Here is a 27,845-nt window from a genome sequence, read left to right on the forward strand (position 1 = left end):
CATACATATCATACTATATGCTTTCACAATCTGAATTCTTAACTTAGATTGTGAAACTCTACCCCTTAATGACCACAGTATGCATTACTAGCCATACCAGCACAGTCTTCTTTTTTGTATGCTACATCTGATATCTCATATACCCAATTTTTCTCTCAAATTACATACACTTTGTCATATATGCACACACACACTATATATATATATATATATAGTGTGTGTGACGAACCTTTAGTACTTGACGAATCCTATATATATATATATATATATATATATATATATATATATATATATATGTATATATATTTATATAAAGTAGAAAAGAGTGAAAAAACTACAGAAGGCTTGTTTTATAAGGTTAAAGAATATATTTAACCCTTTAGCATTCAGATTAATCTGTCAAATGTACAGCCTGTTTAATCACATTGTTTTAAATTAATTGAACAGCATCTTGTAACTCTGAGATTTTGATGATGTCCCTGTTTATTTTTAGAATGACTTTGTAGAGTAGGTGTGAGTGGTCAGAGCTGGCTGGTTTGAGCATATAACAGGAAGACAATTTTGGCCTGGTATGGCCGGTTTAAACACTAAAGGGTTAAGTCGTTATGTTAGAAAATTTTGTGTATAGTAACATAGTTTTTGGAGAAATAACCAGTTTCGTGTAAACTTTTCAAATTTCTCAAATTTCTTTACCTACATCGTGTCATGTCTTTGTTATGCAGGTAAAGAAATTTGAGAAATTTGAAAAGTTTACACGAAACTGGTTATTTCTCCAAAAACTATGTTACTATACACAAAATTTTCTAACATTTTTCTAGCGTAACGACTTAATTATATTCTTTAACCTTATAAAACAAGCCTTCTGTAGTTTTTTCACTCTTTTCTATTTTTTTATATATCCAACCACGTGCTTTCACACACCAACTTTCTCACCTATATATATATATATATATATATATATATATACATACATACATATCAATTGAAGGCAGTGAACTGGCAGAAACTTTAGTATGCCAGGCAAAATGTTTCCCTGACCTCACATCATAAATGCTTCTCTCTCTCTCTCTCTCTCTCTCTCTCTCTCTCTCCTGCTTTCTATCTCACTCTTTGCCTTATCTTCTTCTTCTCTCTCCTTTTTCTTTCTCCTCTCTTTCCCTCCAACCAATCCACATGAAAGTGTTACAACTATATTCCCTCTACCTCACATCATGGACACATCTCTCTCCCTCTTTTTCTCTCTCCTTTTCTGTCTCCATCTTTTTCTCTAGTCACATGAAAGTGTTACTGATGAGCTTATTCGCCTTATCTTCTTTTTCTCTCTCCTTTTTCTTTCTCCTCTCTTTCCCTTCAACCAATCCACATGAAAGTGTTACAACTATATTCCCTCTACCTCACATCATGGACACGTCTCTCTCCCTCTTTTTCTCTCTCCTTCTTTTCTTTCTCCATCTTTTTCTCTAGTCCCGTGAAAGTGTTACTGATGGGCTAAGTAATGCAGTGACAAGCAGAATTATTATAAGATTATTTGAAGCGACATGCTGATGCTAATAAAAATAATGAACCATTATTAACAGTTGTTTTTATTTTCATCTTTAGGAATTGGTGTACAGTGGAGTAATCTGAGCCATGGTTCTTCTGTTGATGATGACTTGGCATTTCTTCATGTTATTCTGATGTTACTTTTAGATGCTTTCATTTATAGTATTTTGACATGGTACATTGAGGCAGTATTTCCAGGACAATATGGTGTACCACAGAAATGGTACTTCCCTTTCATGGTATATTGCTCATTTTCTATTATTTTTTCTTTCATTCTTTTACTTGTTTTAGTCATTTAGTTAAGTTAAGTTAATTTTGGCTCAAGAAGCAAAAGCAAGGCCATGTAGGGGGGCATGGAGTTATGTACAGGGAGGGTGTTCATGCAAAGACTTCAGGCCATTTCTGGTCAAGAGAGACTTTGAACTGAGCGGTCGTCGGCATCTCCACTATCTCGTCTGGCAGCTTATTCCACAGATCCGCAACCCATGCTGGAGCACCACCTTTAGTGGAACAAATCAACCCCAGGACTTATTCTTTGTAAGCCTAGTATTTATTCTATCAGTCTCTTTTGCTGAACTGCTAAGTGACGGGGATGTAAACACACCAGCATCAGTTGTTAAGCAATGGTCAGGAGACAAACACACACACACACACACACACACACACACACACACACATATATATATATATATTTACGACAGACTTTTTTCAGTTTCTGTCTACCAAATCCACTCACAAGGTTTTGGCTGGCCCAAGGCTATAGTAGAAGACACTTGCCCAAGGTGCCACGCAGTGGTACTGAACCCGGGATCATGTGGTTGGGAAGCAAGCTTCTTACCACACAGCCACTTCTGCACCTATATTTATCTGTTAACTTTAAACAATTCTCAAGTTCCATTTTGATAATTCATTATCATCATCGTTTAATGTCCACTTCCCATACAGGCATGAGATGGACAATTTGACAGGAGCTGCCTAGCCAGAGAGATGTCCAGGCTGGTGATGCAAACTCTAAGTATGGACGTGCTATAACCATATGCAGCTTTATGTATTTTTGCTGAATGATGTTAAGACTCCCTCGGCCTTCTTAACAAATTTTGAGGTGTGATTTGTCCAATACAAATTGCTGTTGACAATAATGCCCAGCTCACATTCTCTAGCAGACTTATTAAGATTGGTGTTGCAAAGGTAGTATGTAAAAGCTAGGTTTTTCCTTACAAAATGCATGGTGGTGCACTTGTCCACAGCCAGCATGAGTTGCCAGTCAGTAATCTGTTGCTGCATTGTGCCCAGGTCTGATTGCAAGAAAGGTCTATATATAGGTTGAAAAAGCTTTTATTATTTGGAAAATTGTTTTGGTAGTCAGTGGTATCATGTATTTGGCAAACACAAAGGAGTTGACACCATGGTAGTTACCGTGGAAAACAGAGACTGCAAACATTAGCTAAGTAGTTAAAGATTATTGGTGAAGGTTAACATGTCAGGTTACCAGGTAGCATGCTAGTGCAGAAATAAATTCTTAGATAATGATATATGGAACATATCAACTGTTTTTAATTCTTGCATAGAAGGGACTCTTCTATTGATCCTGGGGAAAATATTTTATAGATTCACACTTTCGTGAAAAAACATTCGAGCAAGGTTGTTGCCAATGCCGCTGGACTGACTCCTGTGCAGGTGGCACATAAAAAGCACCATTTGAGCGTGGCCATTGCCAGTGGCATGTAAAAGCACCCACTACACTCTCAGAGTGGCTGGCGTTAGGAAGGGCATCCCCCTTCTCTCTTTCGGAGAGGCACTGAGCAGCTATACGCACACATACACACACGGCAGTAACTTCCACCTACTGAATTCAATCACAAAGCTCCGGTCGGCTCGGGGCTATAGTGGAAGACACCTACCCAAAGTGCCATGCAGTGGGACTGAACCAGCTCTAGAAACTCTGCCAGATCAGATTGGAGTCTGGTGCAGCCATCTGGTTCACCAGACCTCAGTTAAATCGTCAAACCCAGGCTAGCATGGAAAGCGGACGTTAAACGATGATGATGATGATGAAGATGATTTTCTTGTGATCCAAAATTTTTTATGTGCTACGAAAATGTTACTATTTTTGTGAATAACTCCCCCTGCCTCCTGATCTAGAAGATACCTTTTGAAATGCTAGGTAAATAGAATGTAAAAATTTTCTTTCTTTTTTTCTTTTTTCAGGCATCTTACTGGTGTGGAACTACTCAAACTAAGTGCAAAAGTGGTGCTCTGGGCCCTGCACATGAGGAACTACAGCAATATTTTGAGCCTGAACCAAACAACTTAAAAGCTGGAATTCAGATAAAGAATTTGTATAAGGTTTGTTTATTTGTGGTTTCATACTATCTCTATATATATATAAACGGCAAAATGTCTGTCTGTGTGTGTGTCCTTTATACAAATCCACAATTTTTCAGTTAGAGGGCTCGCACTTTCTATGGTTATTCAAAACCGTCCAAGGGTGGTCGTGCACATCTTTACATTTCCCCAGTCACCCAGCAAAGCCATTAAAAAATCAATAGAAGTGACTTTTTTGTGAATTTTCTATCCAAAACCCAATCAAAATGCCCAAAACTTGATACGCCAATTGAATGCCAGCTAGCTGTATGTGATTGGTCGGAGATTTGGACAGTACTCACGTGTATGTGCGCACGCACTCAGCTGTATGTGCATGCACTAGCACTATGACCCGGCACATAAACTTGTATGATGGTGGAGGATAGCATCTTATACTAATTTGTTCAGTTGTAATTCTTTATAACTTGTAGGGCTGATGCATGGAGATATTTTCTTCTTAAGATGGCCTGTTTGATAAATTGGAAGCACTCCGTCGGTTACGACGATGAGAGTTCCGGTTGATCCGAATCAATGGAACAGCCTGCTCATGAAATTAACGTGTAAGTGGCTGAGCACTTCACAGACATGTGTACCCTTAACGTAGTTCTCGGGGATATTCAGCGTGACACAGAGAGTGACAAGGCCGGCCCTTTGAAATACAGGTACAACAGAAACAGGAAGTAAGAGTGAGAGAAAGTTGTGGTGAAAGAGTACAGCAGGGATCACCACCATCCCCTGCCGGAGCCTCGTGGAGCTTTAGGTGTTTTCGCTCAATAAGCACTCACAACGCCCGGTCTGGGAATCGAAACTGCGATCCTATGACCGCGAGTCCGCTGCCCTAACCACTGGGCCATTGTGCCTCCACGTTTGATAAATACCCAACTCTAGAAAGAGTGGAACGTACCATTGCAATCTAGCAGAACACTCATGAATTTTTTACAGAGCTGCTATTGTGATATTTAATTAGAGTTAAGTAAAAGCCTTGGCCTAGATCACAGACACAAAGAGATGGAAAAGGTTGATTGGTTGATTGCTGATTAGCTTTAAGTCAATCCTAATCAAGTAGGTTTATGATTAAAAGGCATTCAACTGCTAAGATCCTGCCTTTTTAAGGGTATGTAGAATTGCATATAATATGTACTTTCTTTACTTAAGATGTCAAGGAGATTCATTTGAGAGTGATTTAGCTGCTATTCCTTGCAGGCTGAGGAGCTATGCAGAGGTTATTTTACTGACTTTATTAGCTCCTTTATAATCTGTTTTATACATACTTACTACTATTTTCAAGCCGTCTTGTTATTTTTGTATTTAGTAGCAGCAGCAGCAGTAGCAGTAGTAGTAGTAGTAGTAACAACAGCAGTAGCAGTATTGTTTCTAGAAATTCACCATCTTTAAAATTTCTGCAGTATTGACATAAATAGCAAAGTGGAATGGTGGCAGAAAGGGTAGTAGATCAGACCAAATGCTTTACAATATTTAGTTTTCTTCAACATTCTGGCATCAAATCACGATTAAGGTGACTTTGCCATTCATTTCTTCTGAACAAATAAAGTAAGTACTAGTTTTCTACTGGTGGCTTGATTCAAACCAACATAGCTCATCACCTCTTGATATTTGTGACTATGTAAAACATTAAAGTATTACCTTTCCATATTTACACTTGAAATTTATTTGATGTGTACCTTGCTAGTTTTATAAATTGATTTATCTACACTCTTGGAGTGGTTGGACTACACTCTCGGGGAGGTTGGCATTAGGAAGGGCATCCAGCTGTAGAAACTCTGCCAGATAAGGCGGCGAGCTGGCAGAATCGTTAGCAAGCCGGGCGAAATGCTTAACGGTATTTTGTCTGTCTTTATATTCTGAGTTCAAATTCTGCCAAGGTTGACTTTGCCTTTCATCCTTTCGGGGTCGATTAAATAAGTACCAGTTACGCACTGGGGTCAATATAATCGACTTAATCCGTTTGTCTGTCCTTGTTTGTCCTGTCTGTGTTTAGCCCCTTGTGGGTAGTAAAGAAATAGGTATTTTGTCTGTCTTTATGTTCTGAGTTCAAATTCTGCCAAGGTCGACTTTGCCTTTCATCCTTTTGGGGTCGATTAAATAAGTACCTTTCATCCTTTCGAGGTCAATTAAATACACACTGGGGTCGATCTCATCGACTTAATCCGTTTGTCTGTCCTTGTTTGTCCTCTCTGTGTTTAGCCCCTTGTGGGCAGTAAAGAAATAAGAAACTCTGCCAGATCAGATTGGAGTCTGGTGCAGCCATCTGGTTCACCAGTCCTCAGTCAAATCATCCAACCCATGCTAGCATGGAAAGCGGACGGTAAAGGATGATGATGTTGATTTCTATTCACATCATTGAAATCTCAAAGCCCCAAGATCATGCATGATTAATTCAAAACAATGTCAATAATTAAGCATTACACTAGATGAATTAATCAGAATGCTAAAGGGTTAACACAAATGCCTTGTTAGAACCCCAAATACTCCATTATTAGCCTTGGGAGATCCTCTCATACAGGTGCATAAGAAGACACAAATCATTGCAAACAAAATTCATCTCAGCTCCCATGACAGACGAATTTCATCTGCTATGATCTGTGGGTGTGCTTTTATGCAACAGGTACCTATGTGAAGGCGCATGGCTCAGTGGTTAGAGCGTCGAGCTTACGATCGTGAGGTTGTGAGCTCGAATCCCGGTCCGGGCTGCGTGTTGTGTTCTTGAGCAAAGTACTTTATTTTTCACATTGCTCCAGTTCACTCAGCTGTAGAAGTGAGTTGCAACATCACAGGTGCCAAGCTGTATCGACCTTTGTCTTTCCCTTGGATAACACTGGTGGCGTGGAGAGGGGAGGCTGGTACGCATGGGCAGCTGCTGGTCTTCCATAAACAACCTTGCCCGGACTTGTGTCTAGGAGGGTAACTTTCTAGGTGCAATCCCATGGTCATTCATGACCGAAGGGGGTCTTTTACCTATGTGAAGGCACATGGCTCAGTGGTTAGAGCGTCGAGCTTACGATCATGAGGTTGTGAGCTCGAATCCCGGAGTGGGCTGCGTATTGTGTTCTTGAGCAAGACACTTTATTTCACGTTGCTCCAGTTCACTCAGCTGTAGAAATGAGTTGCAACATCACAGGTGCCAAGCTGTATTGGCCGTTACCTTTCCCTTGGATAACACTATTGGCATGGAGAGGGGAGGCCGATATGCATGGGCGATTGTTAATAATAAAAATAAATGCACCTCTTTAAAACCTAGCCAGGCTCATGGGCCCGGTTTCAATGGTGTATGTGTTTCCCAGCTGGATGGGACGCCAGTCCATCACAGCGTTACTCATTTTTGCCAGCTGAGTGGACTGGAGCAACGTGAAATGAAGTGTTTTGCTCAAGAACACAACACATCACCCAGTCTATGAATCGAAACCACAATCTTACGATCATGATGCTGACACCCTAACCACTAAGTCACGTTGGACAACTGTTGGTCTTCCATAAACAACCTTGCCTAGACTTGTGCCTTGTAACTTTCTAGGTGCAATCCCATGATGTGTGTCGTGACTGAAGGGGTCTCAGATAGCTATATGAGAGGATTTCTCAAGGCTAATAATGGAGTATTCAGTGTTCTAACCAAGCATCCATGTCAATGTTTTTATTTATTTATGCACCCTTTTCAAGCCTTGCCAGGCTCATGGGCCTGGTTTCCCGGTTTCTATGGCGTATGTGTTCCCCTTAGCTGGACAGGATGCCAGTCCATCGCAGCGTTACTCAAGAAACAGGAAGAAAGAGTGAGAGAAAGTTGGGGCGAAAGAGTAAAACAGGGGTCGTCACCCCCCTGCCGGAGCCTCATGGAGCTTTAGGTGTTTTCACTCAATAAACACACACAACGCCCGACTGGGAATCGAAACCGTGATCCTCCAACCGCGAGTCTGCTGCCCTAACCACTGGGCCATTGTGCCTCCCCATATCAGTGTGGAAATCGAGATTACCCTTTGGTACTAATACTGCTCCTGTCTCTAATAATTAGTTTATGGAATATTTAAGTTGTACTTTGATTCATTCCTGCCTGTTTTCTTCTAGAAATTTAATGGTGCGAAAAAAGTTGCTGTTGACGATTTGAATCTGAATATGTATGAAGGTCAAATTACTGCACTACTTGGACATAATGGGGCTGGAAAGACAACGACTTTATCCATGATTACTGGTGAGTTGACTCCTAAAATTATTGCTTTGCTTTGTTTGCTTATAGGAATGTGTTGCCTCAGGACAGCTCTAATGAAGAAGACCTATTTATATTGTGAATAAGGCAATTAGATGAATATCTAAAATATTTTCTGAATTTACATTCGATGACTGGCATCTGTGCTAGTGGAGCACTAAGGACACCATCCGAGCGTGATCGTTGCCAGAGCGACAAACAGGCTTTTGTGCCGTTGACACGTAAAAAGCACCATTCGAGCGTGATTGTTACCAGCGTCGCCTTACTGGCGCTTGTGCCGGTGGCATGTGAAAAAACATTCGGGCGAGGTCGTTGCCAATGCCGCTGGACTGGCTCCTGTGCAGGTGGCATGTAAAAAACACCATTTGAGCGTGGCCATTGCCAGTACCGCCTGACTGGCCCTCGTGCCGGTGGCACATAAAAGCACCCACTACACTCTTGGAGTGGTTGGCATTAGGAAGGGCATCCAGCTGTAGAAACTCTGCCAGATCAAGACTGGAGCCTGGTGCAACCATCTAGTTCGCCAGTCCTCAGTCAAATCGTCCAACCCATGCTAGCATGGAAAGCAGACGTTAAACAACGATGATGATGTTAAAGTTTTCCTGTAATGGTAACTGAGAAAACTACAAGAAAGTATCTCTCATAATAATAATAATAATAATGATAATAATACAAAGGTTATGGTCAATGAAGAGAGTATACATGATATCAATAGTAATTGGTGCACACGGAAGTATCTGCACTCAACTACCAACATGGCTGAGAAAAATCGGTGCAAGTGTGAAGGCAGAATACCTACAAAAATCAGCATTGCTTGGAACAGCAAGAATTCTTTGCAAGGTTCTTAAAACATGACCAGTAAACCAGTGTCACCTTAATCTACTGGTTGTGGACAGCTGATACTTTCCATCATACCCAGCAAAATAAGCTGTGAGTTTTCATATAATAATAATAATAATAATAATGAGACACACAAGATATCGAAATATTGTTTACTAGATGACAATGACACTCTTCTTTTAATTTTGACTCCATATCTTCAGGAGGATTTACCTCAATCCTTTATATATTAACCAAAATGAAGTAGATTGACAAAATTATTTTTTGAACCAGTTGAAGACACACAAGATGTCAAAATATCGTTCACTGGATGACAATGGCACTCTTCTTCTTTTAATAATAATAATAATAATAATAATAATTATAAGAAGAAGAAGAAGAAGAAGAGTAAGAAGAAGAAGAAGAAGAAGAATTAGTAGTAGTTGTAGTAGTAGTAGTAGTAGTAGTAGTAGTAGTAGTAGAGTGAATATAGAATAGATCCTCAGTGATAGGAGTTTCCTTGGGAAAATGGCACCTTGCTTGAAAATAGGTAAGGGTTGATGACAGGAAGGGTATCTAGCCTTAGAAAATTTCCTCAACAAATGCCATCTAACCTATGCAAGGAAAAGTGAATGTTAAAACAGCAATGATGATAATGATGAAGCTTTCTTCATTACTTAGTTTATAAAAACACCAACAGTGATGTGTAAGTGTATCAAGAAAACAAATTATCTTTCTTGGATATTTAATTCCAAAATTTTCATACAGCCACTTTCTTGTCTCATAGGGCCTCGAATGGATGTAACACAACCCCTTTTTCTAGACTAATCCACCTATCAAAACAAAAAAAAAAAAATTTTTTTTAATGTTTCTTTACCATTCAAATGTTTTCTTATCATTAATTTCCCACAGGTCTGATTCCACCCTCAAGCGGAACAGCTATTGTGAATGGCTATGACATTCGTACTGACATGAAAAATGTACGATCCAGTCTGGGTATATGTCCACAGCACGACATCTTATTTGAAATGTTAACAGTAAAAGAACATTTAGAATTCTTTGCACAGGTAAAGATTATTTATTACTTGTTTTACACACACACACACACACACACATGCTTCTGAGGAACCCAACGGATCCCTAGTCCCAGTCTCAGCTATGAACTGGGAACCTAATGGATGACCAGTTATAGCACTTACACACCGTACCTATACATTTAGATCTTTAGTGAACTAAATTCCTCATATTCTGATATATATATAAATATATATGGTAAGTAGTTTGCTTACCAACCACATGGTTCCGGGTTCAGTCCCACTGCGTGGCACCTTGGGCAAGTGTCTTCTACTATAGCCTTGGGCCGACCAAAGCCTTGTGAGTGGATTTGGTAGATGGAAACTGAAAGAAGCCCATCGTATATATGTATATATATATATATATGTGTGTGTAGCTGTGTTTGTCCTCCCCAACATCGCTTGACAACCGATGCTGGTGTGTTTACGTCCCTGTAACTTAGTGGTTCGGCAAAACAGGCTGATAGAATAAGTACTAGGCTTACAAAGAATAAGTCCTGGGGTCAATTTGCTTGTCTAAAGGCGGTGCTCCAGCTTGGCCACAGTCAAATGACTGAAACAAGTAAAAGATATATATATATATATATAAACAGACTGGAGCCTTGGTGCAGCCTCCTGGCTTCCCAGACACCGGTCAAACCGTCCAACCCATGCTAGCATGGAAAATGGATGTTAAACGACGACGACGATGATGATGATGATATATATATATATATACATATATATATATATATATATATATATATATATATATATATATATATATATATATATAAATAGATGAGTGTATTTTTACCTTGTTAACAATTAACACGGAAAAATAAATAAATAGTTACCAGGGCAGCAAAAATCTCACAAGTAAAGATGTTGTAACTCCTTGTTTATAAAGGTTGAAACTTCGTGTTTACGTTGAATATTTTGAATAATATGAATAAAAAATGGAGTTAACACAGGTTTTAACAAGTATTTTTACTTTCTACACATGTTTCGAAAATTCCACTGATACTATTCAAAAGAATAAATGGTATAAACAATGCAATCTTCTCTTCGAAGAGAAGATTGCATTGTTTATACCATTTATTCTTTTGAATAGTATCAGTGGAATTTTCGAAACATGTGTAGAAAGTAAAAATACTTGTTTAAACCTGCGTTAACTCCATTTTTTATTCATATATATATATATATAATATATATAATATATATATATATATATATATATATATATATATATATATATAAATAGATGAGTGTATTTTTACCTTGTTAACAATTAACACGGAAAAATAAATAAATAGTTACCAGGGCAGCAAAAATCTCACAAGTAAAGATGTTGTAACTCCTTGTTTATAAAGGTTGAAACTTCGTGTTTACGTTGAATATTTTGAATAATATGAATAAAAAATGGAGTTAACACAGGTTTTAACAAGTATTTTTACTTTCTACACATGTTTCGAAAATTCCACTGATACTATTCAAAAGAATAAATGGTATAAACAATGCAATCTTCTCTTCGAAGAGAAGATTGCATTGTTTATACCATTTATTCTTTTGAATAGTTTCAGTGGAATTTTCGAAACATGTGTAGAAAGTAAAAATACTTGTTTAAACCTGCGTTAACTCCATTTTTTATTCATATATATATATATATAATATATATATATATAGGTGCAGAAGTGTGGTAAGTAGCTTGCTTACCAACCACATGGTTCTGGGTTCTCATCCCACTGCGTGGTACCTCGGGCAAGTGTCTTCTACTATAGCCTCAGGCCGACCAAAGCCTTGTGAGTGGATTTGGTAGACAGAAACTGAAAGAAGTCTGTCATATGTTTGTGTGTCTGTGTTTGTCACCTCAACCATCACTTGACAACCGATGTTAGTGTGTTTACATCCCCATAGCTTAGCGGTTTGGCAAAAGTGACTGATAGAATAAATACTAGGCTTACAAAGAAGAAGTCCTAGGGTCAGTTTGTTTGACTAAAAGGCAGTGTTCCAGCATGGCTGCAATCAAATGACTGAAACAAATAGAAGAAAAAAAAGAAAGAATTTATATAATCAATAATACCTAGAAGAAGGTACTTGTTTTCCACTTGCAAACATAAATGGAGCTTTGGCCTGGAGGAACTGATGGCATCAGATGCATCCAACAATCATTGGGTGTTTCTGTTACAACCCTGAGCCATCACACCCTCCTGTTGGGTCAGCAGAGCTGGTCAAATCACTGCTTTATCATCTCCTCCTGGCTTCCACCTTAACTCTTCTCTCTGCTCTGTAACCAGCAAGAAGCTCTCTCTGCTGTCTCTTCCATCTTGCACTTGGCCAACCTTTGCTCTCTTCCTCTCATTCCATTGGTTGTAAGCATTCTCCATACCAACTGGGCAAGGAATCCCCTACAGCTAGCCTTGACTGCCATCTCTTCTTGCAATCCTGCAGAAGGCTCTTGTACTTGACATTTCAGTTTGAAGGCTTCGTCACCATCTTCTTCCCATAGGACTGTAAGCTCGATCAAAATTATTTTCCATTGATAAGTTGGTGTATAATATCCTGTCTGTGTCACTGTATTATATGCATGCAAAGACAACTCTTAACGACCCAGTTTTACTTTGCTGTCAAGTAAGTCACATTAACAAGGGTTTGTTAACGTTCAGTACTTCTTATCTTAAGTTTTCCTCTGATCAAAAATTACAATAGTCTATCATTTTCATACAAGGTGAGTTGTCTCTTAGTTGTTTAACTCCATAAAAACAGGGATAAGCTTTAATAAACCCATATACTGAGTGAGAGACTCTTTCCAGATACTAGAAATGAACTCAGCAATTTGCTGGGGATGTTTTCATTGAAATTATATTCAACCAATCATTCTTCTTTATTCTTCACAACTGTTCTCCTTTGATAAATATCTGAGACTCTATTTCTATTCAGAAAATACCAAGAATATTGTAAATAAATTGTGAACTGTTTGCTTTATTTATACTTGTTGAATTTTGCTCATACATATATATATAAAAGAGAAATTATATTTTGTCTTATAGTTGAAAGGGTTTTCGAAAAAGTTACTGAATTCTGAAGTAAACAAGATGATCAACGCAATTAATTTGGAAGCGAAAAGAAATGTTTTATCGAAAAATCTTTCTGGAGGAATGAAACGAAGATTATCTTTAGGAATTGCTCTCGTTGGAGATTCAAAGGTATTTTGGATAGTTTCTACATCATAATCTTATGACAGCTGTTATGATACCCAGGTGCACCTTGTCACACTCTGATTATGTCTTATATTCGATTCTATAATCATATTGCAGTAGTTTCCTTATCATGAATACTCTTACAATGTTTGCATCTCCACTTGATGCTTGAAAAAGAGCTCGATACATAAATATTGGAAATTGTTTCCTCAGAAAGAAATTAATATTTATTTCAAGCATGACAGAATTGGAACTATTTGAAATGTTTAGGAGGCGGGTGGCTTAGTGGTTAGGGTGTTGAGCTCATGATCGTAAGGTTGTGGTTTCGATTCCTGGACCGGCCGATGCGTTGTATTCTTGAGCAAAACACTTCATTTTCATGTTGCTCCAGTCCACTCAGCTGGCAAACACGAATAATCCTGCAACGGACCGGCGTCCCGTCCAGGTGGGGAATTTCTACGCTACTGAAACTGGGAAACCGCCCCTTATGAGCCTGGCATGGCTCGAGAAGGAACATTTTTAGTGGAGGCGCAATGGCCCAGTGGTTAGGGCAGCGGACTCGTGGTCTGAGGATTGCAGTTTCAATTCCCAGACTGGGCGTTGTGTGTGTTTATTGAGCGAAAACACCTAAAGCTCCATGAGGCTCCGGCAGTGGGTGGTGGCGACCCCTGTTGTACTCTTTCGCCCTAACTTTCTCTCACTCTTTCTTCCTGTTTCTTGAGTAACGCTGCGATGGACTGGCATCCTGTCCAGCTGGAGGGAACACATACACCATAGAACAGGGAAACTGGGCCCATGAGCCTGGCAAGGCTTGAAAAGGGCGCATAAATAAAAAATAAAATTGAAATGTTTAACATTCTTTATTACAAAATCTCTGTAATATATCAAGATTAAAATCTTATTATTTTATCTGACTCTATGATTCCATAAAACTATTTGCCATAACAATAACATCAACTAGATAACATGAAGCTTTTCATCAGTAAAAGGAACTTATAATCTTGGTTCTTGGTTCTTGGTTCAGAAATTTTTAGCAGAAAAAAAAACAAAATATGCCCTGAATAGGATCACTATCTACCACTGATATCCTTTTCAGAAAATTTGGTATCTATTCTCATTTGCTAAGTTAATTGAAATAATAAAGTTAAGAAACATTAAATGCTTGTAACAGGTTTGGATTCACAAGAATCCATACCCTTATTTTACATGTAAAAGATGCATATACGTCACTAATACCCTTGAGAAGATTGTGTGAACACATTTCATTTTCCTTTCCTAATAAATATTGATAAATTCCATGTCTTTGTCATAAATTGTTATAACAGAAAGTAACTAAATAATATCTCCATAGATTGTTATCCTCGATGAGCCTTCCTCGGGATTAGATCCTAATGCACGCCGTCAAGTTTGGTCTGTTCTCGAAAAGCACAGGATGGGTCGCACAATGCTTCTTACAACTCACTTTATGGATGAAGCAGACCATTTGGGAGATAGAATTGCTATCATTTCTGATGGTGTTCTCAAATGTGCTGGTAGTTCTCTGTTTTTAAAGTCAAAATATGGTAAGTTATTATTTGCTTTCTGCACCCACACGCTGATAGACACCTAAACACACAGACTCAGCCCTACACACATAAATACATCATCATCATCATCATCGTTTAACGTCCGTTTTCCATGCTAGCATGGGTTGGACGGTTCAACTAGGGCCTGGGAAGCCAGAAGGCTGCGCCAGGCCCAGTCTGATCTGGCAGTGTTTCTACAGCTGGATGCCCTTCCTAATGCCAACCACTCCATGAGTGTAATGGGTGCTTTTTACGTGCTACCGGCACAGGTGCCAGACGAGGCTGGCAAACGGCCACGATCGGATGGTGCTTTTTATGTGCCACCGGCACGGAGGCCAGTCAGGACAAGGCATGCAGCTTAGTGGTTAGGGTATTCAATTCACAATCGTAAGGTTGTGAGTTCAATTCCGGGTTCCACATTGTGCCCTTGATCCAGTCACTTTATTTCACATTGCTTCAGTCTACTCAGCTAGCAAAAATGAGAAGTACCTGTATTTCAAAGAATCAGCCTTCTCACATTTTGTGTCATGTGGAATATCCCTGAGAACTATGTTAAGGGTATGTGTCTATGTTAAGGGCGGCGAGCTGGCAGAAACGTTAGCATGCTAGGCGAAATGCTTTGCGGTATTTCGTCTGCCACTATGTTCTGAGTTCAAATTCCGCCGAGGTCGACTTTTCCTTTCATCCTTTCGGGGTCGATAAATTAAGTACCAGTTACGCACTGTGGTCGATGTAATCGACTTAATCCGTTTGTCTGTCCTTGTTTGTCCCCTCTATGTTTAGCTCCTTGTGGGCAATAAAGTAATAAGAAACGTTAGCACGCCGGGCGAAATGCTTTGCGGTATTTCGCCCGTTGCTACGTTCTGAGTTCAAGTTCTACCGGGGTCGACTTTGCCTTTCATCCTTTCGGGGTCGATAAATCAAGTACCAGTTACGCACTGGGGTCGATGTAATCGACTTAATCCATTTGTCTGTCCTTGTTTGTCCTCTCTGTGTTTAGCCCCTTGTGGGTAGTAAAGAAATAGGTATGTGTCTGTGGAGTGCTCAGCCACTTGCATGTCAAATTTATGAGCAGGCGGTTCTCTTGATCAGACTAACCGGAACCCACATCATCATAACTGATGGAGTGCCAGTCCTATGCACATATACAAACACTCATACATGAGACAAATTGCAGAAAAAACATATTTTAAAAAATGTGAGTTTGATAATTATATTTCCTTTGATTTGATTTGTCTTTCATAATTTTGACTTAGTTATATTGATCAAATACCCACTATCCTCTACAGCATGGACTGGGTTCATTGTATCATGCCCCCAGTATTTAGGCGGCAAGGTGGCAGAAAAGTAAGCACGCCGGAGGAAATGCGTAGCCGTATTTCGTCTGCTGTTACGATCTGAGTTCAAATTCTGCCAAGGTCAACTTTGCCTTTCATCCTTTCGGAGTCGATTAAATAAGTACCAGTTATGCACTGGGGTCGATATAATCGACTTAATCCGTTTGTCCTTGTTTGTCCCCTCTATGTTTAGCCCCTTGTGGGTAGTAAAGAAATAAGTATTAGAGAGGCTTTCTTCCAGGCCTGAAGTATCCATTTTACGCTGATCTTTTAGATGGGTCGTCTTCAGTGTAAATTACAGAGTTCATGTTTTCTCCCTGAAGACTTTTCAGTTTCTTCTCTCCCAGCTGGATCATCTGCAATATGTATTTTATTCCTCACTGTATATTGTTTGGGTATAGGGTACTCATGGTGGGAAAGTATGCGGGGGAGGGACTTGCTGTAGGCTGGTAGATGTTAGGTTTGTTTGACTTACTAGTGGCAAGCTCCAGTACCCATGTGTTATGTGTGAGATACAAGAATACCTTGAGTGAAAGTGGGTAGCTTACAGCTGATCTTAATTAATGGCAAATGTAGCCAGTTACTGGTAGGTCGGGGATAATAACAACCAGCTGTATTTTCCATTAACCTTTTCGTTACCAACCCGGCTGAAACCAGCTCTGGCTCTGAGTACAAATGTCTTGTTTTCATAAGTTTTGAATTAAAATCTTCCACCAAACCTTAGTCACAATTTATGTTCCTAACACTAGCTGAATGATAACTAAGTTATTTTACTAAATTCTTTGTTATATTTAAAGTAATCGAAAGAAACACAGAGCATCTCAAAATAAATACAGTAACGAAAGGGTTAATTAAGATTATATTATGCGAGAGTCTATAAGATAACAAAGAAATGGTCAAATACAGTAGTCTGAAAAGCAACAGCTAGAAGCAATGAAACATTTGATTTTTCTTGGAATATTGTCATAGATGATAATAAAGATGAGGTAGTCATTTGCTATGTTCTTTGTAGATTATATTATTTGTTTATGTACAGGAAAAATAGTCAGTGTTATCCCTAATTTTTTTCTCTGTGGATCTATCTATCTGCTCAGTCGAAGTCAACTCTCAGTTACTCGATGGATCAGTGTCCTCCAGTCAGTTCTATCCTGGGCCTCTTCTTTCAGATTGGCTACATCCATTCTGGTATCACTCTTGATGGTGTCAAGCCAGCGGGTTCTTGGTTGGCCTCTCTGTGGATATTTGCAGAGATTTGCTTGTGTGCAGGTTTTGTCTTTTTTTTGCAAAACATATGCACATCCATCAGAATAATTTCTAAAAATTTGATTTCATCTTGAAAACCTTATATGTACACATTTTGTTTCCTTTGTGCACTAGTTGAAAAACATATATACATGCACAAGAACACAGCTAAAAAGAGACAATGGTAGAAGTATTTACAAGAATAGAAATTAAATAAACAAATGGAAAAAAAACAAACTGAAGTTGAATTCTCTTGCTACAGCCATGTATGATTCAAAGTCTCCTCAGAATTTATCTGAAGATTTAGAGACATTGATGGAAGCAGACATAGCCATCTGGAATAGTTTCTAGCCTTTTAAATCATGAAGCATTTACTTATATTTCTGGCTAGACATCACATGATAGCTGTAAATGAATGTCACCAACATGTAAGCGGTGTCCTTTCCTTTCCAATCTTCTGGAAAAAACATATCTGGTCTTATTCTTTTCTTTTCTTCTTTTACTTGTTTCAATCATTTGACTGCGGCCATGTTAGAGCACCGCCCTTTGTCGAATCAAATCGACCCCAGGACTTATTCTTTGTAAGCCTAGTACTTATTCTAAGTACTAGGCCTACCTAAACACACCAGCATCAGTTGTCAAGCGATGTTGGGGGGGGGGGACAAACGCAGACACACACACACATACATACATATATATATATATATATATACATATATACGACGGGCTTCTTTCAGTTTCCGTCTACCAAATCCATTCACAAGGCTTTGGTCGGCCCGAGGCTATAGCAGAAGACACTTGCCCAAGGTGCCATGCAGGGGGACTGAACCCGGAACCATGTGGTTGGTAAGCAAGCTATTTACCACACAGCCACTCCTGCGCCTGGGGAAATATTACCTTACTTGGGAACAGGATTAGCATCTGGCTGTAGAAAATCTGCCTCAACAATATAACCCATGTAGGAATAGGAAAGTGCACATTAAAATGAAGATAATGTTGGGGTGGTGGTGGTGGTGGCAGTGGCAGCTGCATGAAAATTAACAATATGGCCAAGAAGTTATATATCCATTCCTTAAATATAGAACTGAAGTTAAATATTGAATAAATAAAATAATTAATGAACAGAAGAAATGATAAGATGTCTACTATCAAATGATCAAATTTCAGAATCATTTAACCAGTATTAGTCAAATTGATATAAAATGATTCATATAGGCGTAGGAATGGCTGTGTGGTAAGTAGCTTGCTTACGAACCACATGATCCTGGGTTCAGTCCTGCGCGAGTGTCTTCTACTCTAGCCTCGGCCCAACCAAAGCCTTGTGAGTGGATTTGGTAGACGGAAACTGAAAGAAGCCCATTGTATATATGTTTATATATGTGTGTATGTGTGTGTCTATATGTTTATGTGTCCCCCAACAACACTTGACAACCATTGCTGGTGTGTTTACGTCCCTGTAACTTAGCGGTTCAGCAAAAGAGACCGATAGAATAAGTACTAGGCTTACAAAGAATAAGTCCCGGGGTCGATTCGCTCGACTAAAAGGCGGTGCTCCAGCATGGCCACAGTCAAATGACTGAAACAAGTAAAAGAGTAAAAGACTATATCAATGTCCAATACTTAATGGTTAAATGTTTCTTTTGTGTTTTTTCTTTCTAGGCGCTGGCTACCATTTGGTGATAGTGAAAACTCCTCAATGCAATGTGGCCAATGTCACACAGTTACTTAAGTCTTTTGTTCCTGAAGCAATGATGGAAAGCAATGTTGGAGCCGAACTGTCATATCTTTTACCTCATGACAGCAGCTGCTATTTTGAAAAACTCTTTAACACAATACAGAGTAAACAAGCTAATTTAGGAATATCAAATTATGGTGTTTCTGTGACGACAATGGAAGAAGTATTTCTTAAGTTAGTATATTTAAAATGGCTATGTTTTTAATAAACTCACACTCACATATATGTATATGGGTGGGTGTGTTTGTGTGTGTATATGTGTGTGTGTTTGTGTATATATATATATATATATATATACACACACTCACATATATATATATATACTCATATACATATATATATACACACACACACATATATATATATACATATATATATTATATTAAATTAGAGACAAAACCACTATTATGCAAATCAAACAAAGAAAGACTTAAGCCAATACATAAAATAATTTATATAAATTAGAAATTTAACAATTATAATTGTTAAATTTCTAAATTTATATAAATTATTTTATGTATTGGCTTAAGTCTTTCTTTGTTTGATTTGCATAATAGTGGTTTTGTCTCTAATTTAATATAATATAATATTTTACTATAAAATTGGATTCAATCCTAAATCTGATTTTTCCCTGTAAATTTGGATTTATTCCCTAATATTTATTATACATATATATATATATATATATATATATATATATATATATATATATATATATATATATATATATACCTGGGCTCAGTGCCCCTCTCCTCTTCATCTGACTCCCCTCCTCTCTTCATCTTGCACCTACTTCCACTCTTCCCTCCTGCTCACCTTCTCCCTTCATCGTTACCCCCTTCCATCCACACCCCACCTATACACATCTCAACCCCACCAACCCAATACATTCCAATCCTTCCACCCCACCCCACACATCCCACTCCCACATACCCCACCCCTAACCCCACATCCTCTCGCACCACCACCACCCCGCATCGCCTCGCACCCCCCACATCCCAACACCACCACACAGCATCATGTCACACCACAACACAACACACCACACTACCACAACACAACACCACCACATCGCACCACTCTGCACGCACTAGCACTGATCACTTCCCAGCACCCACACCATCATCCACACACCTACACATGCACACATGCGAGATCATGGCTTCAATTCCCAGACCAGGTGTTACATTGTATTTTTGAGCAAAGCACTTCATTTTACTTTGCTCTGCGATCATCTCGAGATCTGACCTGTGGAACCCGTTGCACCTGTACAGGTAATGTCGATCTTATGGAGGGAGTAAGCTTATGCCTACACAAACATTTGATCAACAGCATGATGCATTAGATACGAATAATACAGAGGTATCAGGTTCTTGGCTCAGATAATGAAAGTCACGGAGAGGGTCATAGCCTAACTAATTAGGGAGAGGGTTAGTTTAGACGAGATGCAATTTGGGTTTGTGCCAGGGTAAAAACACCACTGATGCTATATTTCTGATAAGACAGCTGCAGGAGAAATACTTAGTCAAAGATAAACCTCTGTACCTGGCTTTCGTTGACATGGAGAAAACCTTTGACAGGGTCCTCTGATTCCTTATCTGGTGGTCAATATGGAAGCTAAGGATAGATGAGTGGTTAGTGAGAGCTGTACAAGTCATGTACAGGGATGCTGTCTGTAAGGTGAGGGTTGGCAACAAGTACAGTGAAGAATTCTGGATAGGGGTAGGGGTCCACCAAAGATCAGTCTTCAGCCACTTCTTATTCATCATAGTCCTCCAGGCAATAACAGGAATTCAAGACAGGATGCCTCTGGGAGCTTCTCTATGCTGATGACCTTGCTCTAATTGCTGAGTTGCTATCAGAACTGGAGGAGAAGTTTCAGGTGTGGAAGCAAGGTCTAGAATCAAAGGGCCTTAGAGTCAATCTAGCAAAGACCAAAGTCTTAATAAGTAAGAAGGCAAATAAAACACAAATCCCTTCAGATAGATGGCCCTGTTCAATCTGTAGTAAAGGCATAGGTAGAAAGTCCATAAGATGTACCTAGTGTAAGCTATGGATACATAAGAGGTGCAGCAATATCAAAGGAAGGCTAACTGGGAAGATAATTTTTGTGTGTGGCAAAAGCACAGGGGCAATAAACACTGAAAATGTGAAGGAAACAGCTTCCATCACATACCAGGGGAAAAACTATAAGTAGTTGATAGCTTCCGTTACCCAGGTGACCAAGTCAGTAGCAGGGGTGGATGCTCTGAGAGTGTAGCTGCTAGAATAAGAATCACCTGGGCAAAGTTCTGAGAGCTCCCACCTCTGCTGGTGACAAAGGGCTTCTCGCTCAGAGTAAAAGGTAGACTGTATGACGCATGTGTACGAACAGCCAAGCTACATGGCAATGGAACATGGGCTGTGACTGCTGAGGACAAGGGTAAGCTTGCAAGAAATGAAGTTTGTATGCTCCACTGGATGTGTAATATCAGTGTGCCTACATGACAGAGTAGTACCCTGAGAGAAAAGTAAGAAGCATCAGATGTAGTGTGCAAGAGAGACGGCTATGTTGGTATGGTCATGTGTTGTGTATGGATGAGGACATGTGTGTGAAAAAGTGTCACATCCTAGCAATAAAGGGAACCTGTGGAAGAGGTAGACCCAAGAAGACCTGGGATGGAGTGATGAAATGCGACCTTTGAACGTTGGACCACATGGAGGTGATGACAAGTGACAGAGACTTTGGCGATACGCTGTGCTTCAGAAGACTTGGCAAGCCAAGTGAGACCATAACCTATACCAGTGCAGCGTAATCGGCCCATTTAATAGTACCCTTCAATCACTGGACAATAAACTGCGCTTGCAAAGACTTGTTGAGTCAAGTGAAGTTATTGTTGTGACTGATGCCAGAACCACCTGATTGGCACCTGTGCTGGTGGCACGTAAACAGCACCAGTTTGAGCATTGTCGTTGCCAGTGCTGCCTGACTGATTGCTGTGCCAGTGCATATAAAAAGCACCATTCGAGTGTGGTCATTGACTTCATATACTGGTGTAATTTCTCATGCTGAATGCAGTTTACTTTCAATATCTTTGACAAAATTTCGTATTTTAGAAATAATTTTGTGTTAAAGTTGTCATATTTGAGTAATTTTAACCAATCAATGACATGTATTCAGCAGAAGAAACCTACTGCTGTTTGCGACAGTAATCAAAGAGCAACAACATCTGGGTCATCTCTACTAAATGTATTTTTCAACAACATGCAGTAAACAAAAATAATATACAGCAGATTGGTGGAAATAATCACAAAATGAACACAGGCAAATGTACAAAGATGTGACCGAAAAGCAAAACAAGAAAATAAAAGCATGTCATATGCAACACAGGCAGTAAACAAAAATAAAATAGAAAAATACATTTAGTAGAGATGACCTTGAAGTTGCTACTCTTCAATTACTATCAAAAACAACAGTAGGTTTCTTCAGCTGAATACATGTCATTGATTGGTTAAAATTACTCAAATACAACTTTATCACAAAATAACTTCTAAAATACGAAATTTTGTTACAAATGTTGAAAGTAAACAGTGTTCAGCATGAGAAATTACACCAGTATGTCTTCCTGGGTCTACCTCTACCACAGGTTCCCTCCACAGTTAAAGATTGGCGCTTCTTTACTCAGCTGTCCTCATCCATATGCATCACACAACCATACCAGCGCAGTCGCCTCTCTTGCACACTACATCTTTTCTCTTAAGATGCTTACACTCTGTCGAACATGCACACTGACATTGCACATCTAGTGAAGCATACTGGCTTCATTTTTCTCAAGCCTACGCATGTCCTCAGCTGTTTTAGCACATGCTTCACTGCCATGCAGCATAGCTGTTCACACACAGGCTTCAAACAATCTGCCTTTCACTCTGAGAGAGAGGCCCTTTTTTGCCAGCAGGAGTAGGAGCTCTCTGAACTTTGCCTTACCTAATCTTATTCTCACAGCTACACTCTCAGAACATCTACCTCCACTACTAATCTGGTTGCCTAGATGCTGGAAGCTATCTACTTCCTCTGGCTTGCCACCCTGGTAGTTGGTGGAGTCTATTTTCTGCACATGCTCAGCATTTATTATGCCTGTGCATCTTCCACTTACAAAATATAGTTTCTCTGTTAACCTTCCTTTGATGTTGCTGCACCTTTTGTGTGTCCAAAGCTTACACTGGGTGCATCTATGGACTTTCTACCTACACCTTTTCTATAGATTGAGTAGGGCCATCTACCTGAGGGGATTTGTGATTTGTCTGCCTTCCTACTTACTATGGCTTTGGTTTTTTGCTAAGTTAACTCTAAGGCCCTTTGATTCTAGACATTGTTTCCATACCTGGAACTTCTCTTGTTCAGTTAGTGACTCAGCTATAAGAACAAGAGCATCAGCATAGAAGAACTCCTAGGGGCGGCCAGTCTTGAATTCCTCTGTTATTGCTTGGAGGACTATGATTAATAAGACAGGGCTGTGTATGAATGTGCATAATATTCAGAATGTATTCTTAATTATATGATGACTGGCATCCGTGCTAGTGGAGCGCTAAGAGTAACATACAAGTAAGACCATTGCCAGAGCAACAAGCTGGCCTCCGTGCCGATGGCATGTTAAAAGCACCATTCGAGGGTGATCATTATCTGCGTTGCCTTACTAGCACTTGTGCTGGTGGCACGTAAAAAAAACATTTGAGTGAGGTCATTGCCAGTGCCGCTGGACTGGCTCCTGTGCAGGTGGCATATAAAAAGCACCATTTGAGTGTGGCCATTGCCAGTGGCATGCCAAAGCACCCACTACACTCTCGGAGTGGTTGGCATTAAGAAGGGCATCCAACTGTAGAAACTCTGCCAGATCAGATTGGTGTCTGGTGCAGCCATCTGATTCGCCAGACCTCAGTCAAATCGTCCAACCCATGCTAGCATGGAAAGTGGACGTTAAACGATGACGACGACGATGATGAACATTGATAGAAATCATTGAAAGAAAACAGTTATAACAATTTTGTTGAAATTTCTGTTTAACTCTTTAAGATTCAAATTACCCTGTCAAATATAATTCCTTTTTATTCACATTGTTTGAATTAATCAGACATTATCTTACAGCTTTGAGATTTTGATAATGTAATTGTTTATTTTAAAAATATTTATGTCCTCTACTATATCCTCGGGCCGACCAAAGTCTTGTGAGTGAATTTGGTAGACGGAAACTGAATCCGATCGTGGCCGTTGCCAGCGCCGCCCCGACTAGCCTCCGTGCCGGTGGCACGTAAAAAGCACCATCCATCCGTGGCTGTCTGCCACCTGTGCGGGTGGCACGTAAAAAGTACCCACTACACTCTCAGAGTGGTTGGCGTTAGGAAGGGCATCCAGCCGTAGAAACACTGCCAGATCAGACTGGGCCTGAAGCAGCCTTCTGGCTTCACAGACCCCAGTTGAACCGTCCAACCCATGCTAGCATGGAAAGCAGACATTAAACGATGATGATGATGATGATGATAGGTGTGGGAGGACAAATTTGGTCTGTTTGAACATAAAACATGTAGAATGTTTGGGTCAGGTAGGGCCAGTTTGAATGCTAAAGAGTTAAGATGGCTACATGCTCAAAATTAAATCTGGTAAAAAATCAAACTATTTAAGTTGTCAGATAAATTTATGCTTTTTTTTTGTTTTTATTTCCCCACCACATTTATTTTAAACCTTTCCAATATTATTTGAATTAACACAAAAAATATTTTTAGCAAAATGTTTTAATGCTTTTTTTCCTAACTCTACTTCTCCTCTACAACTTTTGTTTATTATTTCTGAAACTGGAATAAATTTTACCTCTTTTCAAACACATGATAACAGAATGCTAAGTAGAAAAAAGTGAAAAACTAAAACAAATGAATTTACCTGATGGCCCCATATAATAATTTTCTGTTCCTATTTTTAGTATTTCCCTCAGTGATATCAGACTGTCTTACATTTCTGTTGACATCCATAAGAGTCTTTTCATTTTCTTTCTTACAGAGTAAGTGACAACCAAAACACTCAACCAGTTAATGATTCACACACTTTCTCAAATGGATCTGTTTACCACACACCAGAAACAACTTTCAGACCTTCAGGTGAGTGTGGTCAATATCAACCTTTGTTGCAAAATATTTTGTTCCCTATTAGCAATTTAGTATTTAGCGTTGCATTTTTGAAGCATAGCAATTTAACATATCATGTAACTAATTTCTTGTTTTAACCCTTTTGTTATCATATCTCTATTGAAATACACTGCCTTTATGGGGGTGGGTGAGTGCTAAGCAGTGATATGTATAAATGCAATGTCATTACCAGTTCGAATATGCTAATAACACATTCGGACTTGTAAACAAGCCATTCATTGTTTTGCCATGGAGAAAATTTCTCACTGTTGACAAATGGTGTGAGTATACCTAAATCAGCTTGCAGTGCCACCTATCCAGACTGTGAGATGCAAGCATTTCAGAGTGGTTATCTCCTCTTCAGTCACAGAAACTGGACGGTGGCATTGCAAGCTGATTTAGGTGTATTTACACCATTTGTCTACAGCAAGAAATTTTCTCCATGATAAAATACAATGAATGGTTTGTTTACGAGTCTAAACGTGCTATTAGCATATTTGAATTGGTTATTAACATTGCATCCCAGGTTATTTTGAAAATCATCATCATCATCATCATCTTCGTTTAACGTCCGCTTTCCATGCTAGTATGGGTTGGACGATTTGACTGAGGGCTGGCAAACCAGATGGCTGCACCAGGCTCCAATCTTGATCTGGCAGAGTTTCTACAGCTGGATGCCCTTCCTAATGCCAACCACTCCAAGAGTGTAGTGGGTGCTTTTTACGTGCCACCGGCACGGGGGCCAGTCAGGCGGTACTGGAAATGACCTCACTCGAATCTTTTTACACATGCCACCAGCACAGGTGCCAGTAAGGCGATGCTGGTAATGATCACGTTCGAATGGTGCCTTTTACGTGCCACCGGCATAGAAGCCGGTTAGCCGCTCTGTCAACCATCACACTCGTATGGTGCTCTTTGCACCCCGCTAGCACAGATGCTAGTCATCGAATTTGATTTTGGAGAATTTAGGAAAATAACTTTGTCAGTATTAAGATGGTGTTTGGAATATAAATTAACATGAAATTTTCATAGAAGGTTTTTATTTAGATCACTTTAAATATGAATTCATTTGTCTATTGAAAGAATAGTTATAAAAATGTTAAAACATTACCTGCCACTTTTGAATTTATTTGTTGCTGGACCTGCTGTTATAAATATTATGTGTTGTTTAGAAAATTATTCACCTATGTATTTATATTGATATCATGTTTTATTTTTGTTGCAGGACATAAGAAAATAACTGGATTCTTTTTAAGTCTTCAACAATTTCGTGCAATGTTTTTAAAGAAAGTAATTTACACTTGGAGAAATAAATTCTTGAGCATCAGCCAGATTCTTGTACCTTTGGTTTTCACCATTATTGCACTGATTGTTGTGAAAACATTTCCAACTCAGGATGACTTTCCTTCACTTTTACTGAGTCCTGAAAAGTATGGCAAGAATATTATACCATTCAGTAATTCATTAAATGCCACTCCAGAGGAAGCAGGTATTACCATGTCCTACCCAGACAAATCACTGAATAAAGACGTCGACTTTTTGAATATTAATAATGACACAAAGTCCAAGAACCCACCAAATATTACAAAATATCTTGGAGTTATTAGCATTGAAAACAAAGAAAAGTATAATGAGCAGTATATGATAGGTGCTGATTTAAGTGCAACATTTCCGGATCGTTACATTGCCTATTTTAATGGTCAGTCTTTCCATAGCAGTGCTATATCTTTGTCAGTGATGCTATCTGGCTTTCTAAGATATTTTCATCAACCCACTTCAAAAATTTCTTTTGTCAATCATCCACTTCCATTGACACAATCAGAAGCTTCATCTGCAGCAACACTGGACACTACTGCGTTTACATTATCAGTTATGATCTTATTTGGTATTAGTTTCTTGGCAGCAACATTTAGTCTCTTCGTGATAAAAGAGCGATGTACAAAATCAAGGCATCTTCAATATATTAGTGGTGTATATCCATTCAACTTCTGGATATCAGTATATATCTGGGACCTGATGACTTTCCTTGTAACTTCTATATGTGTGATAATAACTTTTGTTTGCTTTGACATTAAAGCATACTATCAAGATGGACATTCTGCAGCAATTTTGCTTTTGTTTTTCATGTACAGTACAGCTGCACTTCCCTTCACATATTTGTTGTCCTTCATTTTCAAAACACCAACATCAGGTTTTGTTTGGTTGGCTCTCATTAACATCGTCTCAGGTAAATTACTAATTATTTCTATCAATATAGTTATCTCTATGTATAAATATACATTTTAATTTCTGATACTTCCACCTCCAAAGGAATCCTGCGTAATTTCCATAATTTTTATCTTCAATTTTAGGGCTTCTAAGTGTATTAGCTGTCAACATCATGAGTATACCTGCGCTGAATCTTACTGACGTAGCAGACATATTGCGTTGGGTCTTTCTTGTTATTTCACCTGAGTTTTGTCTTGGCCAAGGTCTCATTGATTTTTACGGCAATTATCAGTTGCATGAAAGGTGTGATAAACATCCCCCTATGGCAGGCTGTGAGGGTAAGTTTTCATTTTACTAGAAACTATTTTTTAACTATTTTACCATAAGGAAACTGGTGATAGTTTGTTAAACT

General features: G+C 39.1%; 1 protein-coding gene across 2 annotated transcripts in view; it reads left to right on the forward strand.

The window, feature by feature from the left end:
• The window catches only part of LOC115212007 (ATP-binding cassette sub-family A member 3), a 144,384-nt gene that overhangs the window by 104,667 nt on the left and 11,872 nt on the right, over positions 1–27,845 (forward strand). For both annotated transcript variants that reach the window (XM_036503235.1, XM_036503234.1), the window contains exons 7-16: positions 1,600–1,781; positions 3,751–3,888; positions 7,984–8,107; positions 9,854–10,008; positions 13,044–13,199; positions 14,545–14,755; positions 18,997–19,246; positions 25,101–25,198; positions 26,451–27,452; positions 27,577–27,771. In XM_036503235.1, coding sequence (XP_036359128.1) covers positions 1,600–1,781; positions 3,751–3,888; positions 7,984–8,107; positions 9,854–10,008; positions 13,044–13,199; positions 14,545–14,755; positions 18,997–19,246; positions 25,101–25,198; positions 26,451–27,452; positions 27,577–27,771 — 2,511 coding nt within the window. The remainder of the gene's footprint in view (positions 1–1,599; positions 1,782–3,750; positions 3,889–7,983; positions 8,108–9,853; positions 10,009–13,043; positions 13,200–14,544; positions 14,756–18,996; positions 19,247–25,100; positions 25,199–26,450; positions 27,453–27,576; positions 27,772–27,845) is intronic.

Source organism: Octopus sinensis, linkage group LG5 (genome assembly GCF_006345805.1).
Source record: "Octopus sinensis linkage group LG5, ASM634580v1, whole genome shotgun sequence".
NCBI classification, from domain to species: domain Eukaryota; kingdom Metazoa; phylum Mollusca; class Cephalopoda; order Octopoda; family Octopodidae; genus Octopus; species Octopus sinensis.